The 18,550-nt window shown below is 37.5% G+C and overlaps 1 protein-coding gene across 1 annotated transcript in view; it reads left to right on the forward strand.

The window, feature by feature from the left end:
• Positions 1-9,095, forward strand: part of LOC149159729 (protein YCF54, chloroplastic-like) — a 70,225-nt gene extending 61,130 nt beyond the window's left edge. The window contains exon 3 of the mRNA XM_089436550.1: positions 8,675-9,095. Within this exon, the coding sequence (XP_089292676.1) occupies positions 8,675-8,855 (181 nt within the window). The 3' untranslated portion in view covers positions 8,856-9,095. The remainder of the gene's footprint in view (positions 1-8,674) is intronic.
• The last annotated feature ends 9,455 nt before the right edge of the window (positions 9,096-18,550 follow it).

Below are 18,550 nucleotides of genomic sequence, written 5' to 3' on the forward strand. Positions count from 1 at the left end.
TCACTCTTGGTTCAGGACCTATTACATGGGCTTGTAAGAAACAGGCTGCCATTTCTCTTTCGTCAGCAGAAGCAGAGTATCGTGGTGCCGTGGAAGCTAGTAAGGAAGCCTTGTGGCTTCGTCAGATCCTATCAGAGTTTGGCTTTGAGCAGCAGCATCCAACCACACTTTGGTGTGATAATCAAAGTGCCATTCAGCTATGCAAAGATCCAGTCCAGCATCAGCGCAGCAAACACATTGAACTACACATGCACTTCATCAGAAAGCTCATTCATGACCATGTTCTTGAAGTGCAATATTGTCCAACAGATGATCAGGTTGCAGACATCTTCACAAAGGCTCTCACAGAGGCGAAGTTCACTAAACTTCGATATATGCTTGGAGTTCAGGAAGTTGTCACTAAGGGGGGATAGGCTCTAGTGCCTCCTTCCTTCTCCTATTGTGTCATATTTGTAAATCCTTCAATCCTATCCCAAGTTGTTCTTAAGGGGGGATGTTAGGATATTCCGACACATAGGATATAGTTAAGTTCAACTTGGTCTAGTATAGAGTTAGGTTAGAGTTAGGTAAAGTGTGTTTCTTTACCGTTGTACATTTTGTAACTTACAATCCGACGGTCACGATATGTAGTGATCCGACGGTTCACTCTCACCTCGGTATTACCGACACTTGATCCGTGGCTTGACACCCGATTGGTCCATGAGTTCTATTTAAAGCGCATGGAGGGTCATTGTTCGGGTAATCCGTGCATGAGAGAAGCTTATGTAAATTTTCATTCTTTGATTAATAAATTGCCTGTAGTACCCACGTTGGGACAGGCCGTGGACTGTTTCCCTCCTTGCACTTTGAGGGTTTTAACCACGTCAAAAATACTGGTGTATTGATTTGAGATCTGGTTGTGAGCGGTGTCCTTTTGGTATTCTTTCTGAGGAACTTACCCTGTAAATTCCTACAAGATGGAGCCAAAGAAAGAACCCGAAAAGATCAACCCAGTTTGAGTGTTGTGACCCATTGCAATCCCTATTCAAAATGGAAACAAAGGTCGACATCAACATGTATCGAGGTGAGATTGACGCTCTGAAGCTAAATCACTCGTTATAGCAATTATAAGTTTATTTTAGTGTTCATCATATAGAGGAAGAATAGAAAATTTCGTTTGCTTTATTGAAATTAGAGGGCCATGCCCTGACCTGTTGGAAAAACTACACAGAGACCTTGAGGTTGGAGGGAGATCCTCTAGTGACTAAGTGGGAGGATTTCAAAATCCTTACAAAGTCACAATTTTACCCTATTGTGTAAGTAGAGGACTAGTGGATTTGGTGGCATGAGTTTAGGCAGAAGTAGGGGTAGAGTGTATAGGAGTACACCACCGAATTTAGAAAATTGGCCATAATGTTGGGTATCTCCCCAAAGAACCGAGATGCACTCCTCAAGTACCTGGGGGCTCTACACAATCTGTGGAAGCAAGTGATGTTGTTCAAGCCCAAATTGGTGGATGAGGCTTGTGTAAAGACATAGTACCTAGAGGACATAGGCCAGAGGAAATGGCAATCAAAAGGGTTGAAGCAAAAGGAGCATTCAAATGCTTCTAAGGAGGGGAAGAAGAAGCAGAAAGGGGGAAAGACAAAAAGGCGGAAGCCACAACAAACCATCACAAAGATCCTAGCAACCATTGCGACCACTGTAACATTGACGACCATAAAAAGGAGAAGTGTTGGGAGTTGCATTCAAAGCTTAACTCAAAGAAAAAAAAGAAAGAGGCAAAGAAGAAGAACCTCATGGCCATTGATTCAAGCAACCGGGTTGAAAGCATCTCGGATGTGGACAAGAAGATCGTTTGTACATCAATGCAGAAAGAGGTGAATTTGAGTAGCTTTCATCAACAAGAAGAGAAAAAAAGAAACCAATCTTTTCCATATAAAGACACAGGTTAAGAAGAGAAAGATTGATGCTCTGTTCGACTTAGGATCACAGATGAATCTCGTTGCTACAGAGTTGGTCAACAACTTGGGATTAACAGTTCGTGATCATCCAAGCCCATATGCATTGGGATGGGTAAATAAAGATGCAAAAATAAAGCTAACCAAATAGTGTAAAATCAAATTTGGTATTAGCGTTGATTTTATTAATGAAGTAGAACTAGATGTAATTCCCCTTGATGTAAGTGGAGTGGTGTCTGGAAGACCCTATATGTACATGCTAGATGCAATCTTTATGCAAAGAGCTTCAATATCGCCTCATCAAGGATGGCAAATTGTTCACCATCAACGTGCACAAGGGCAAGTTCAATATTTCGTTGGTAAGTGCCAACCAAGTCAAGACACTGATCAGTTCTAGCAAGAAGTATGTTTTATTGTTTTTAAGAGAAAATCAATGTAGAAGAGTTAGTGAAAAAAAAGTCATCCCTAGAGGGGTGTACTAAGAAACAAAAACATCAACTTGAAGAGTTGCTACAAGCATATAAGGATGTGTTTTAGGAGCCTAAAGGGATACTGCCCGAGATACTACCCAAGAGGGAAGTGGAGCACAAGATCTAGCTATTATTGGACCCTCCATTGCCAAACATTGGGTTGTACATGTAGTTTGTGATAGAAGCAAGTGAGGTGAATAAGCAATTGCAACAACTACTAGAACAGGGTGTCATTCGACCAAGTACCTCACTATGTGGGTCACCCATCATCATTGTGCCAAAGAAGGATGGGGTTTGGTGGATGTGTATCGATTATAGGGTGTTAAAGTATGGATAGATGATTTGTTGGATCAATTGTAGTAAGCCCAATACTTTACCAAGTTGGACTTAAAATATGGATATCACCAGGTTTGACTTAGAGAAGAAGATACTTGGAAGACCGCCTTCAAAACTAGGAAATATTTGTATGAGTGGTTAGTCATGCCATTTGACCTATGCAATTCACTGGCTACATTTATGAGGTTGATGAATGATATACTGCGCCATTTTATAGATTCATTTGTTATTGCCTATTTGGATAATATACTAGTATATAGTGCTACGTAGGAGGAGCACATCTCACATTTGACATAGGTGCTAGAGACATTAAAGAAGTATCAACGGCTAGCAAATCTCAAGAAGTGTGAGTTTGCATAATAGTGTTTGGTGTGTTTGGGGTATGTGACAAGTGGAGGAGCGTCAAAGATAGATTCTGCTAAGATGGAGGTCATCATGAAGTGGTTGGTGCCTATTAATGTTTCTGAGGTTAAGGGTTTCATTGGGGAAACATTGTACCTGAGGAAATTCATAGCCTTGTTTTCAGTGGCAGCAACATCACTCCATGCCTTAACAAGTGGCAAGAGTTTCTAGTGGGGAAAGGGTCAACAAAGGGCCTCTGAGGAGTCAAAGAAGAAGATTAGTCAAGCACCAGTTCTGGCATTACCAAACTTGCAACCACCCTTCAAAGTGGAGATAGATGCGAGTGGGTATGCTATGGAAGTAATTTTGATGTAGGGAGGAAGGCTTGTATACCACCATTCTGAAGTATTTCATGGGGCAATTATCAACTACCCTACCTATGCGAAAGAGCTCTATGCTTTGATGCAAGTTGTGAAGAAGTGGAAACACTATCTAATGAGAAAAGAGACTGTAATCTACATGGATCACCAACCACTACAGTACTTGCAGGCCTAGAGTAAGCTACAATAGACAAGGGATTACAAGTGGATGGGGTTTCTACAATAATTTCATTTAGTGATCAAGTACATGAAGGTTAGCACAAACAAGTTGGCTGACATGCTTTCAACCATGATGCATACAGAGAGGCGTATTCAGAGGGTGAGGACTTCAAGGAGGTGTTATAACAGTTGTAGAGCCAAAGTCTTGTGCACGATAGTGACAACATAATTGACTGCCATCTCCAGGACAAGTTACTTTACATGCTGGATAAGACATGCGTTCCTAAAGGTGATCAACTACAATTGATTAGAGAGGCTCACACCTCCAAGGTTTCAAGGCACTTTGGTATAGGGAAGACAATGACCAACTTGCAAATGTATGTTTATTGGTCCAAAATGCAAGAACCAGGTACCTAGGTTCATAAGAGAATGCATCCTTTGGTATTAGTAACCCTAGTAATAGGAAACAGGGTCTATATCATCCCTTACCTGTGCTCGCTAGTCCTTGGGAAAGCATTTCCATGGACTTCATGGGAGGTTTACCAACAACTAGGAAGGGACATGACTATCTTTTCGTGGTAGTTGACAACTTCAACAAGATGTGTGTCCTAATCAATGTTATCAGAACCAGACCGATCATTGAACTAGTAGACCCCTCAGACCAGGAACCAACTGGAATCGAATCAGAAATAGTAAAAAAGACGGGACCAAAAGACTGGTTGACCAAAAATACATAAATTATTTAAAATTTATAGAAAATTCAAAAACTTATATATTCATGTGCATCCATATAAATTCAAACCATTTATATACAAATATGAAAAATTTCTAATTGATATAGCAAGTAAGAGTGCATAATACCAAAATAACACTTAGTGCAATACATCTTTGAAACAAAATACATCAAAATATAGGCTCTAAATGGCCTGTGGAGTCCAAAAATAAGCAAAGTGGAGTCCAAAAATAAGCAAAGTACTAAACTACAATACCACTAAGTATTAATCGTCATCGTCATCCTCCCCCTCATTTTCATCTTTAGACTTAGTAGATTAAGAATCTATAGTGGGATTTCAACTTGATTCCCCTGGCCCTAAAGGTGGAGGTGGGTCCAAGTCCATCGAAGAAAGATATTTATTGTCAAATGTTGGTTCCCGAGTCTCCACAACCCACTTTGATGATGGATTAAAGTCATCCAAAGTTATGTTGCTTGATTTAGGTGCCTTGTTCAACAATTGGTTTCACCGGAACTTGAGGTTTTACTAAACATAAACCATGTCATTCAACCATTTTTGCTCCAAACGGTTCGTCTTCTTGGTGTGTATCCACTCAAAAATACTCCAATTCTGTTCACACCCCATATTTGCATGTTCGGCCCAAGATCCGATTTGAAAATCTTTGCAAATCAGGGCATTGGCTACCTAACTATTGCCACCAATATGCTGCAATAAAAGTTGAAGGAAAATAAGTATTAGCAAATGACTTTGAAAGTTTGAAACTTGGACTAAACTTTTGAAGCCTTTTAATGAGTAAGATAATTTCAAAACTTTGACATTTCTTACTTGGTGGATTCGTTGTTCTACTTTTTATAGCCATAGACATGCCAAAGGTACTGTTACTCTCATGGAAATTAAAGAGCTGGCTATGTATCTGGTCCTAAGTCTTGGGATTTTGAATCATGGGCTCAATGGATTTGTATAATCCCTCTTTTACCTCTCCATCTACTTCAAAATCTTTACTATAATGGTACCTTCAAAGTTCAAAAGACAAACAAATTCATCGATTGATTTTGAATGTTTGGCAAAGCCTTTCTAAATTCTAGTGAATAATAGAACTTATAAATTTTCCAAACATTCAAAATCAATCGATGAATAATAAAACTATATAATAGCCAACTGCATGTAAAGGTCTATGGAGTTGTTTGTTCCATCTTTCATCAATGATTTTTCATAGAGGAAGATACTTTTGTCTTTTATCCCCATATGCTTCCTTTATTGCCTCTTTGGCCTAATCCATGGCCTCATAAACAAAACCCATGGCAGGTTTATCACCATCCACCATCTGCAACACTCTCACAAGAGGCTCGCTAAATAGCAATATCTCTTCTCCAAAAAGATTTTCAAACACTTTGTCAGCCACCTCTTTCCCTTCAGCCTTTTTGCTCCACTGAGAGGCATTCCATTCATCAAAAACAAACATCTTCCTTAGGTTGCCTTTTTGCTGAACAAGGGATTGCAACAAAAGAAAGTTTCTTGCAAATTGTGTGATGATTAACCGAACAAGCTCTTTACCCTTAGTGTGTTTCCTCATAAGGTTCAAAACCCATGAGTGGTTGTAGATGTATCTAGTGATGGATTTTGCTTCTTCCACACACTTCTTCACCCACTCAATTTTACCAATGTCCTCAAGCATGAGGTCCAAACAATGGGTTGCACATGGAGTCCACCAAATGGTGGGGTGTTTTTCCTCCAACATCCTTCCAGTTGCAACATAGTTGGAGGCATTCTCTGTAATCACTTATACAAAATTTTCAACCCCGACTTCCATAACCACTTCATCCAAAATATGAAATAGTAACTGTGCATCCTTTACTTGATCAGATGTATCTAGAGATTTCAAAAACATGGTGTATTTCAGGCAAGAAATTAATAAATATAAAAAAGTGCGGGATCTTTCTTTAGTCCATCCATTAGACATTATTGTGCACCTTGTTTTGGTCCATGAGTTCTTGAACTCTGTAAGGTACTCTTCTATTCTTTGGACCTCATTTTGTAAAAGTGACCCCCTAATATCATGAAAACCAGGGCCTTTGAAGCCCAAACCACATGCAACTATAGCATCAATCATAGGCTGATAATATGGAGAATTAGTAGCATTGAAAGATATGTCTGCATCATACCACCATCTAGCAATGCATTCCCAAGCAGCCTCCTTCTCTATCTTCTTCCATTTGGCATCAATGGTGGGTTGAGCACTAGGGGTGGTGTGAGGTACAAAAAGAGTCAAGATTCCTTGCACGTGCCCTTTTCAAACTGGATGAACTAGGGCCAAAAGCATGCTCATCTCCAAGTCTAATAGGGAAACTAGAGGAATCTTCAAAACTTGGGATATGTGCTTCAAGATCAAGGTCCATGAAAGGAGCATCATCTTTTTTACTTTTGCCTATGTCCTTTTTAACTTTCTTGTTCTTGCTCTTTTCTACTAGGAAGGCTTCAATCAAACCCATCATATGATTTTTTAGGTCATCAGAGACTTTCTCACAAGGTTCTACTTGGCCTCTCAAATGAGCTAAGTGTTCCTTAATCCTATGGATCCCCCACCTTTAATGACCTTCCCATAGTAGTTGCAAACTTTTTCCCCATCATCATTCAAATGACAATGTAATCATGCTGGATCATTCTTGTTTTTAGGGGCCATGGCAACCTTTACAGCAACAAATACAAATATGCATTCAAAGCCCTAGCAATTATTGTTTTTTAGGAAAAAAAAATTAAGATAGAAATACAAGAAAAAATAAAATAAAAATCTGCATAGAATGCCCTGGCAATTCTTACTTTCTAGGGTAACAAAAAATATTTTTTAAGAGAAATAAAGAGAAAAATTTGAATAGAAATTTTTATAGGAAGCCCTAGCTTTTTTTAATTTCTAGAAAAACAAACAACAATTTTTAACAGAAAAATAGAAGAATATTAAGTGCCTTGACATACCTGGAGAAGCCTTCCAAAAGTTGACAACAATAGCAGCTCCAAACAGCAGCAAAAAGGAGCTCCAAAAAACAACCCAAAAACACTTTGTCACCTCCAAAATCAATGAAAAGCTAGCCCACAATCTTTGACAAAAAATCTTTTGAAGCAGCTCTGAATCTCTCTAAGTAACTCTCCATCTGAGCCCTTCAACCAGCTCTCCAAATCTGCACAAGAAACTCCTGAGAACAGCCCTGCAAAATAGCAAATATCTCTCCAAAACCCACTCAGAATCTCAACTCAAGAAATACAAAAAACTTGAATGAATAGTGTGAGTGAAATAGAGGGGGGGAGGGGTCTTTAAATAAGTTTGAGGGGGGCTTGTGTTTCCTTTTTTGTGGGTCAGTAGTCAGCTAAGGGAAATAGGAAAATGAAGTTTTGGCCCCATGTGCTGTGCTGTACTGTACGTGGCTGTACTGAACCTGCCAAAAACTGTCTGTTTAACTGGTCTAACTGGCTCTGCCCTCCAACTGGTCTGACCGGTTCGGTCCAGTTCTGATAACATTGTTTGGAAGGATGAACGAAAATAAATCAATGCAATAGATGTCATTGAAAAAATTGTTTGAAGATAGCTTTTTTCATCCTTGTTTGTGTGTGTTTTTTTCCAAAGCATCTGCTATTCTGAAATCTGTCCATCTCCTCTAAAAGACATATCTCATCTTTATTTGTATCCTCCCACATCAGCCACCTTATGGGTGTTTTAACAAGAAGCAAAAAGACATAGGTTGTCCATAACTTGCAAATAAAGAACCTCTAGCTAAGAAGCAAAAAGACATAGGTTGTCCATAACTTGCAAATAAAGAACCTCTAGCTAAGAAGCAAAAAGACATAGGTTGTCCATAACTTGCAAATAAAGAACCTCTAGCTATTTATTTTGAGTGTGATGCTTAAACATAGTGGTGGGCATTACAGAACTTTTTTTGATGTTACTTCTTGCCTTGTAGGGAATTCTGATAGTTTTGGCCATTATTGGTATTGAATGAATTCTCTGTTATTAATACTGTAGAAGATGAATCTTACCATTTTCGGCTTCCAAAGGAGTGAGAGAAAGCATAAAACCTCTCAGTTCTGTGTATGCATATTTGTTGGGTGTTGAGTTATTTGTTTGATGAAATTGAAGAGTGCCTTACCTTCGAAATGGTGAAAGTAAACTTGTCAAATAGTTCTGCTTTTAGTAGTATAGCTGTTGCATGTAGTGACAGCATTATAGTTAAAAAAACGAGTTGATCATGACATGTTGCTCTGTCGATACACAGCAGTGGTCATCTTGTATTACTCAAAACAGGTCTAATGGTTGGCTTATTCAGGTTTATGAAGTTGAGGCTGGATCGTGTTCTAGAAGGAGAGTTTGAAGCTGAGACACTTGAAGAAGCATTGTCATCAAACCCTGTGGAGCTTAATTTTGGAAAGCCTGAAAAGTGGACGGCACCATACTCCAAGTATGAGTATGGATGGTGGAAGCCTTTTCTTCTTCCACCAAGTGAATAGATAACAGTGAGAACCATTGAAGCTGCATAACACTTGTACACGAGGCCATCTATCATAATGAAAGACGAGACCTTTTGATTCAAGAGCGTGTGACAAGATCTAGTTATTTGCCTGTGAAGATACATATGCATGTGACTGCAATCCATGTGCAACCCTATTTTAGTGTGCCTCTCAAATATATGCGAGATCTATGGAGTGGCATTTTGTTAGTTCAAACATTCAATTTTTGCTTGGTATTTATCTTGCATAGCACAAACAACTATAACATTTATCTAATCTCTCGGAATTCTCTTCAGAATGCAATAATAAATCCTCAGTATCCATCTACTTATATATAAAATAAAATTATATATATATATATATATATATCTGTGAATCATAAAGGAAATTGTCTTCATGACAGAATGATTTAACAAAAATATCTTAGAATTCAGGCCAGAGCATGAGTAACATGGCGAAAATCTTCTGATAAAGATGCATGATTAGATCACTCAAAATTCACGCTGGAATGTTGCTATAGTAGCAAGGAACATCTTCTGAAAATTATATACACAAGTCTCATTTCTCCTTAAAAAGCAAAATGTAATTCTACAAAACAACTGGCTTTTATTTCTTTGCATGATTGGATCTTCAACATAGACAATATCAATGAACTGAACCATCTCACTGTTTCTGAATAATTTTCCTGGTTTGCAAATCATCTGCTATGTTTGGGCATGATACCTCTGTTAGTGACATCACGTGTGTGCAGCCCAAATTAGGGCCAAAAAATGTCAAAGCATAAGGCACAAGGATAGCAATGTATCAACTAAGCCTTCTCAAGCTATGAATTTCATGCAATAAGTTCTTGTAGCTAAAATCCCAGGACTATCACGGGATTTCAGTTACCTCTGGGTTATTTTGTAATAGAAATATGTCCGATTTCAAGCTGTAATAAATCTTCTAAAGCATTTGTTGTATCTAAATATTCCATATCTTCTTTTTCTCACATTATTCGGTATGGCCAAGGAATGTAAATCATGTAGTTAACTAATAGAATTTTGTTTTATTTCTATAAACAAGGGAGGCTGCATGGCAGCTAGTCCCTTCCTTGGGGATTTTGTTAGAAAATTTAGGAAGCGTCTCAAGTTCATAGTGCTGTTATATCATCACTAGTCCCGTAATCTCAAGTGTTTACACAAGGCTATGTGAGAGTTGACCTATTCACAGAGATTGAATACATTGAATACCTGCTTACTCCACACTGTATACAGTCTAGATAGTCTCTTGATTACACTATCATGATATACCAATATTGTACAGGTATTAGTGTTCCATATGATACAAGCTTATCTATACTTAATCTCTCACTGTTTCTACCTTATTGAGACGTATCTAGATACCTGCTTGCTTCTATTCCCATATAGTGGTCATACAACAATCGTTATCTGATACTGGTAAACTAAGGCATATATGCTAAGTAAGTTCAATGTAAGGAATCAAGCATGCAGGTGCATACTTTTTTAGCCTGCTCTCCTTGCGTCCATTACCTCAACTACGTGGACAACTTACTTATTGGCGTTTGCGGGGTCAAACTCATCAAGCAATAGATAGTACTAGACAAGCTTAATGCCTTTTTTTGGGCATCTCACTTAAACTGTATGTGGACGGTCATCTCAATCTATTTGCTCCATTACCACGAATTGGAAACAATATAAATACTATACAAGAGAATAAAAAAGTCCCGATTAAGCCTATTGTGGACCCGGACGCTCTAGAGGAACACCAACAAGCTGTAATCAAGCTCTATAGTCACAAGTTAATTAGTCATCTCGCTTTTAATTGCAAATGCCATAATTCTAACAAAATGAAGGACATATTGACACATGCAGAAGCACACGACACATGCCCACAATAACACATGCAGAAGCACATGACAATGTGACTGGTTTTTGATCCCTTTCCCAACAGGATGGGAAAACAAAGACAATGGATAAATGAAGAGACGAAACAAATGGGAAAAGAGAGGCAATGGATAGACGAAGAGACGAAAATGGACATGCATACAAATTCACTTTCTTCAATGATACTCATAGACAGGAGTTGGAGCTGTTCAAAGCCAAGATAGATTTTGGGGCATTGTGCGGGAAGTAGATTGGTGTTTTTCTGAGTTTTGGGTTCTGCAGATTGAATTTGGGCGAACGGTTTATGGTTAATTGAGAGTAAGAGCTTCAGTTCGAAAAGGTCAAGTAGGTTGTGTTAAGCTAAGAGTGTGCCTGAATTTTCAATGGCATCTCTATTTTGATTAACAAGCTTTTAGGGTTGGTTTCTGGCATGGGATTGAGGTCGGTTTTACGTTTAGACATGGTGGTCTGTGACTCCCACCCGAACACTGGAAATTCGAGCTACCCTTTAGATTATTTTCTCTCTTCTGTGTATGCGGTGAAAGGCGCTCTGTCGCCAAGGGCGCTCGAATCCGTCATTCGAGGGGCAGTGAAAGATATAGTATTAAATTTTTTGATGCCAAAATGGGAAGTCCATCAGAAGGAGAAGAAAATGGTAAGTCATCAAAAACAAAATCGAATCAGAATGATTTTTCAAACAGATATTGACATTTCCCAAGATGAGAGCCCTTTGGTTGATGAAGAGAAGCCCTGCACGAATTGTTTTCTCACTATTGTAACACAAACTCTTCTTTTGGGAAATTTCTTGCAAGCCATTCCAAACCATTTTAGATCTGTAAAGAAGTTCTTTCCAAACCATTTTAGATTTGTAAAGAAGTTCTTTGGAACGCATACTTGTGATACAACTAGTGTTGGTTTCAATCTAATGGAAGAAAGAGACAGGGGTAAGACTAAGATGATGGTCGCATTGGTTTTAGCCTAATAGCACAACATCCACAGTTGAGTAGCTCAGTCGACTCAGCTCCTGCTATTACTCGCATCAGAGGGTTTGTCATTTGAACTGTTTCTAAACCTCTTGTTGGAATAATGGGGATTCAAATAACAGATTGGCGTCAATTCTACCACGAATGGGGATTCAAATAACAGATTGATTGTAGTGGAGTTGGGGATTCTAATTTGGTTGCAGTGGAGTTCGATACCAGAAAGAGCAATGCCAATGACATTCGAAGCCAGATCCACCACCGGCAGTAACTTCTTCGAAGAGGTGAGGCTAGCTTCCACCGCCTTGCTTTTGTATCCATAGCTAGTAATCATTCCAGTTTTATCTCACCTTGTTCATTGTATCTCACCGCAGAAACACAGCCGACTCTATCCACTGTATCTCATCTTCGAGAGGGTTTCTTTACCACTCCTATTTCTTTACCACTCCTACTGCTGAGCAAGGACAACCCATATCAGAAGCACATAATAAGAATGAAGAAGAGGAAAGGGCAATAGTAAGGACAACCCATATTAGAAGCACATAATAAGAATGAAGAAGAGGAAAGGGCAGACAACAGGAAGCTTACCTTCGGATACATACCAACCGAACTGAGCCTTTGGGTGCATCTTTGCTTCTACAAGTCTGTCGGGTCATCATTTCGGTCAACCGCCTATGCTGCTGGTGTGACTATAGTATGCTAAAGAAGCCACAAAGAAAGGTAATTATCCTTATCCTTACATTTGAATTCGGTATCCAACAACAATTCGGTATCCACAACAATTCGGTATCCATAGTTGTTGCAGAGACATTTGAATTCTGTATCCATAGCTGTTGCAGAGAAAGGTAATGGTAGCAGTTTCGGTACCCATAGATGTTGCAGAGAAACTCTCCTCTGGCCACGCGCATCTTCATGCAGCCCTCCTCTCCTCTCACCACACGCATCTTCCTCTCGCCACGCTCATCTTCATGCAGGCCACACAGACCACCTGTCTGTCTAAAATAAGACAATTGAACATCCCAAGCATTAGGCATGCATGATATCAGAGAACATCCCAATCCCAAGCATTAAATGCCTAGCATTAATGCTAGCATTAAGTTGATCTATAACTGATCTATCAATGATAAGAAAAACATAAATATATATAACCTAAGTTTTTGCCTCCCCACCTCGAGAAGAGGCCAAATAAGATAGTAAATCACTATGTATCTAAAAACTTTCATTATAATCCACGAACTGATGGTAACAAACAACTCAAAGACAACTCAATTAATATTAACATCATGGTTTTCGATTACTATAGTCCCTGGCCATTGCCAGATGGCAGGGACTAATAAAGATATTGTTAATGAATTTGGTATTAAGTGTTTCTATTCTATTTTAAATAGAGTGAGAAAATCTATTTTAAAATAGTTAGAATATATATTATAATTTAGCTTTGATATTCTAATTTCGTTGTCAAAGTAGTGGTGGGTACATTTATTACTAGTTGATATTTGTGAATGTAGATTGACTCATCACCATAATTTAAGGAAAACCATGTGACTTGGAATAACTTATTGTTGGTTCATAAGGTTGTAGGCTTTCACTTTAGCTAAATGCCTATGGGTTTTGGGCCATTAACTTGTTTCCTTACATTTCAGAAAGACGCATTTTTAGCCAAAAAAAAGCTCTTTTAGGTTATACTACCAAGCCCTAGGTGTTTCATTCTATAAACAAAGTGAAATAGAACAATGTTAGTATTACACTTAAATTTCCATATGTATAATTATAAAGTTATATTTAGAATTTTGGATAATTTTATTGATATTGGTAAAGCTTAAGATTAATAAAATTTGCAAAAAAACCTCACAAATAACTTGTAAGCTATAACTTAGTTTGGTTTAGAAATTTTGTTACTATTGTTTATAGTTGGGATTTAGTTTTCAAATGTCATAGGAACGGTTATTTTTAAGTTGTTTTATCTTTAATGAAAGTTTTAAAAAATGGGAGAAGATTTAAACGAAAGAATGAAATAATGTTAGTTGCACCTAGCTTTTTGTGAACAACGTATTCTTGAAGTTGGGGGTGCTTTATATTAGTGTTTACAATTACGAGTTAAAATATGAAATGAACGAGGAATAATGGTCAACAATAATTGCAAGTTCTTTAAAACTTGAAATGAAATAAATTGAGTGATGGCCATTGACGACGATTTTTTCCCTAATAAATGCATCTTTAATGAATCTTGGATCGGAATTTTTAATGTGCTACCTCGAATATAAATTTGCAGTTGCACATACCATGCCAAGATCTCTCTCACATTACAACATGGTGAAATAACATATAAAGGTAGACTAAAGGCATTAACATACAAATGAATCCTATCCCAAAGAAGCAAGAGTATCTATGGAAATATTGAAATAGAAGAGATGATTAGAAAAAAGATGTAGCACTAGCAAAGTACTCTTTGCATGAATAGTAATATATCATATCATTTGCACAAGAATATCAACCACCCAGTTCTACAAAAGGGACAAGGACACGAGTGCCTACTCATGATATGATCCAAAAAACAAAACAAAATGACAATGGTTTGCTGCAAAATAAAAATAAATCACTCATTGAAATTGAGAATAGATGAAGAGAATGTGATGAGCATGCCACACATGCAATCTCCATCTCCATTTCAAAAGTCAAAGTTCAAATATGTATAATGTTGTATGAGTTAGTATGTGAAAATCCAATTTGAAGAAAATAGATAATTAAAATAGACAATAAAAAGGGGGAACGAATCACCATTCATCCATAAAAATAATTAAAAAAAATAATGATGAAGACCTCCATTCTTAAATTAAACACAAGCAATGCCAATGTTATTGTTGATTTTGATAGATGGAGATTATGTCTCTCCTCCCTCCTAATTATATCAAACAAGCCAAATTTTCCACTTCCCTTCCCTTCCCTTTCCACAATAAACTCCATGTATCCTTTACCTCTTGCTTCTATCTCACTTCACCTCTACGATCAACAACATGTCAAGGGAGGAAAGGACATGAACATTTGGTTCACATGGAATGGGATATTAAAGTTTAAAATAAGTGAATGTTTTTATTATGGGCACACCCCATGACTTATCTTTAATTATAATTAAATAATATAACAGAGCTTAATACTTTTAATTCAACAAGTGATGAAGAAATTTGGTTGCATATTATTAGCCAAATAGATCAGAGTATCTATCTTCTCCACATGTATCATGTTGAGTGTATTTAGCTCTTTTTTATTTTATCAATATAATAGTTTCACATCATCTAATTATCTACCTAGTTATCTAATGAATTCATTAAGTATTCAAACACTTAATCTTAGAGTTGAGGATATATATCATTTATTTGGGCCTTGAGTAAAGTTTAAATAGAGTGACGCGACATCCACTAACAAGAACAATTTGATAGCCAAATGGACATGGCATAATGACAACACATGTACAACTAGACTACACAAGGTGTCTTGATTTTATGAAGTATCACTATGTGAAACAAAGTCACATTCATGTGTATGACATATATTGTCAAGATATAAATCATATTACTCAGGCTCCTAGAAAAACATTATTTACCTTGGCTTCATCTTAATAAAATTCATAATTTACTCAGGGTCCTAGAAAAACACTATTTACCTTGGCTTCATTTTAATTCGACTCATAGTATTATATTCATTTATGAGCATTTTCTTTTTTCTTTTTATTTTCTTTTTATGTTTTTTATTATTAAAGTATATATTTTTTTGACACGACATTAGATTAGGTTAAAACTTGTCCACTGAAGCATTGAACCAAAGTACTAAAAAAATGGGATTTTATCAATACCATTGTGATAGTAATGGATACACTGTATATGGATCTCTAAGCTTTGAGCTATTTTCTAATTTATATATTTTGTCTCTTACATAAAGGACAAATGAAGGTTTGAGTTTTGAGAATGTTGATATATATAATTTTTTTTTCTTACGCTAATGTGTTGTTCAATGGATATAACTAGCAATTGCACAAGATATTGCAAAGCAAATGCTGTAAGGTGGTAGCATAGGAATCAATATCATAGAAGAAAGATGTGACTATAGTACTCTATAGGGAGATGGGAGATAGGGGTACACTACCTACGTAAGTAAATGTATAAACCAAATATGGTGTCATCATTTGCTATGGTGGCCAATTATGCGAGGCGTGGATTTTACGAGGAGGCACTGGCCTTTTACTGTGATATGCAAAAAATAGGTACCCAACCTAACCATTTCACATTCACCAGTGTTCTCTCCGCATGTGCTAATTTGGTAGATCTGGAACTTGGCAAAGGAGTCCACCATGACATAATTACCAGTGGACTGCAGTGTAATGCTATTGTGGGGAGTGCTCTTATAAATATGTATGGTAAATGTGTTTACATAGAGAACGCACAACAAGTGTTTGACAGAATGCCTAAACGAAATGTAGTATCTTGGAATATTATGATATCAAGGTTTGTAGAGGATGGGAAAGTAGATGAGGCCATGAAACTTTTTCTTCAAATGTCTGAATGGGACATGGTTTCACGTACTGCAATACTTGTTGGATATGCACGTAAGGGGTATCTTGATAAGGCTATGGAGCTCTTTCTGCAGATGCCGACGCACATAAAATGTTCAGTAAAATGTCTAAATGGGATGTTGTCTCTTGGACTTCTATTATTGTAGGATATGCTATTCACGGATTTGGCAAGGAAGCCCTTCAACTATTTGAATAGATGCAACACTCTGGCATAAAACCAAACAATGTCACCTTTGTTGGTGTTCTATTTGCATGTGGCCATGCGGGTTTAGTAGACCATGGTTGGAAATACTTCTATTCCATGAATCAAGATTACAATATCATCCCTACAATAGAGCATTATTATTGTATGGTTGATCTTCTAGGCCGCGTTGGGCACCTTTAATAGGCAATTTTTTTTATCAGCAACATGCCATTAGAACCTGATGCAACTGTATGGGGGTCTTTTCTCAATGCATGCATAATCCATAACAATATAGAGCTTGCTAGATATGCACTAGCAGACTGACTTTTTGAGTAAAACCCCCAAAATTATGCACATTATATGCTGTTTTCAAACATATATGCAAAGTCTAAAAGGTGGGATGAAGTAGAAAAAGTAAGAAATTTTATGAAAGACCAAAAGGTGGAAACAATACCAGGGCATAGCTGGATTGAGATCAATAACAAGGTATATTCATTCCAAGTAGGAGACTGAATACACTCACCAACACCAGAGATTTATGTGCAATTGGAGTAATTGGATGAAGATATGGAGATAGGTTATGCGCCTAACCCAAACTTTTTGCTGCATGATGTGGACGAGGAGCAAAAGAAGCATGCTTTATCTCATCATAGTGAAAAGTTAGCCATTGCATTTGGGCTTATTAATACTTCTCATGGCTGGCTATTCAAGAACCTTCACATTTGTGCTAACTTCCATTCATCTTTTCAAGGATGGACTCTGTGCTTGTGGAGATTATTCATGATGTTAGGGAGATAATGATTCAACATCAACTTGTGTGGCAACAATTAGATCTCTTAGTAGCTTTGTAGAGGTAAGCTGGCTTATTTATGATTGATTGTGTTGTTAAGAGCAATGTTTGAGATTGTCTCCCTTTATGTTGTAGTGTTGAAGCTTGAAATTTTATGAATGTCAGGTTCAATGAAGCAAGGTATTCCACCCATGCACAAATGGTTTCTATTCCTACTCTACTTGTCTACACCTAACACAATCACCCCTAGCATGTGTCTAATAGTGGGTTTATTTGGTCACCTGGGAGAAAGTTCAAGTGCATGGAGGGAGTGGTTGTGCATGATACATGAGGAGTTCATCCCTACATAATGAATAATTTATGATTGATTACTTTTTAAAGAGCACTGTTTGGGAATGTCTCCTTTATGTTGCAGATATTGAATCTTGATTTTTTTGTGATGCTTGTCAATCAAGCTAGGGATTGCACCCATGCACAGATGGTTTTTATTCCCACTTTACTTGTCTACACCTAATTCAATCATCCCCAACATCTGTATCTAACAATGGTTTTATTTGCTTGTGAGCAAGAAAGTTCAAGCACATTGGAGGGAGTGGTGGTGCTTGAAGACATTATAAAAGGGGATGATACACAAGGAGCTCATGCCTATTGAATGAAGAGCCTATGATTGACCTTTTCGCTAAGGGCACTCTTTGGAGTTATTTCCTTTAGATTGTACTATGTAGATGTTGGAGCTTGAATTTTTTTGTGAATGTCCGGGTCAATGAAGCCAGGGATTCCACCCATGTACAGATGGTTGTTATTCCTACTCTATTTGTCTACACCTAACTCAATCACCCCCAACATTTGTATCTGATGGTGGGTTTATTTTCTTGTGAGGGAGAAAGTTCAAGCACAACGGGGGTAGTGGTTGTGCAACGTGCTTAAAGCCTAGAAGACATTATAAAAGGGGATGATACACAAGGTGCTCATGCATGCAGAATGAAAAGTAAATAGATCTTGTGCACTACCCTTGAGAAGGATGTGATGGGATTCTACTCTGCCTACTGGCTTGGATTCCTGATGATGGGAGCTACAAATATTAAATTTAAGGCGTGTGTGAGTGATGGTAGGGGACATATTTTTGTATTTTCTAGGGAAGTGACAGCTTCTGGTGAACAACATTGTTGGCTCAAAATTGTAACAATTACGACACATGATAGTTTGTAGAATGGATTAACGCTTTATTGTTAATGTTGTTGTTGAGTGATTTAATTGTGAGTTAAATCCCTGTCATTAAATTGTTAACCCG

Source organism: Pinus tabuliformis, chromosome 5_2 (genome assembly GCF_031772625.1).
Source record: "Pinus tabuliformis cultivar Carrire ecotype Pingquan chromosome 5_2, CPIR1, whole genome shotgun sequence".
NCBI lineage: Eukaryota > Viridiplantae > Streptophyta > Pinopsida > Pinales > Pinaceae > Pinus > Pinus tabuliformis.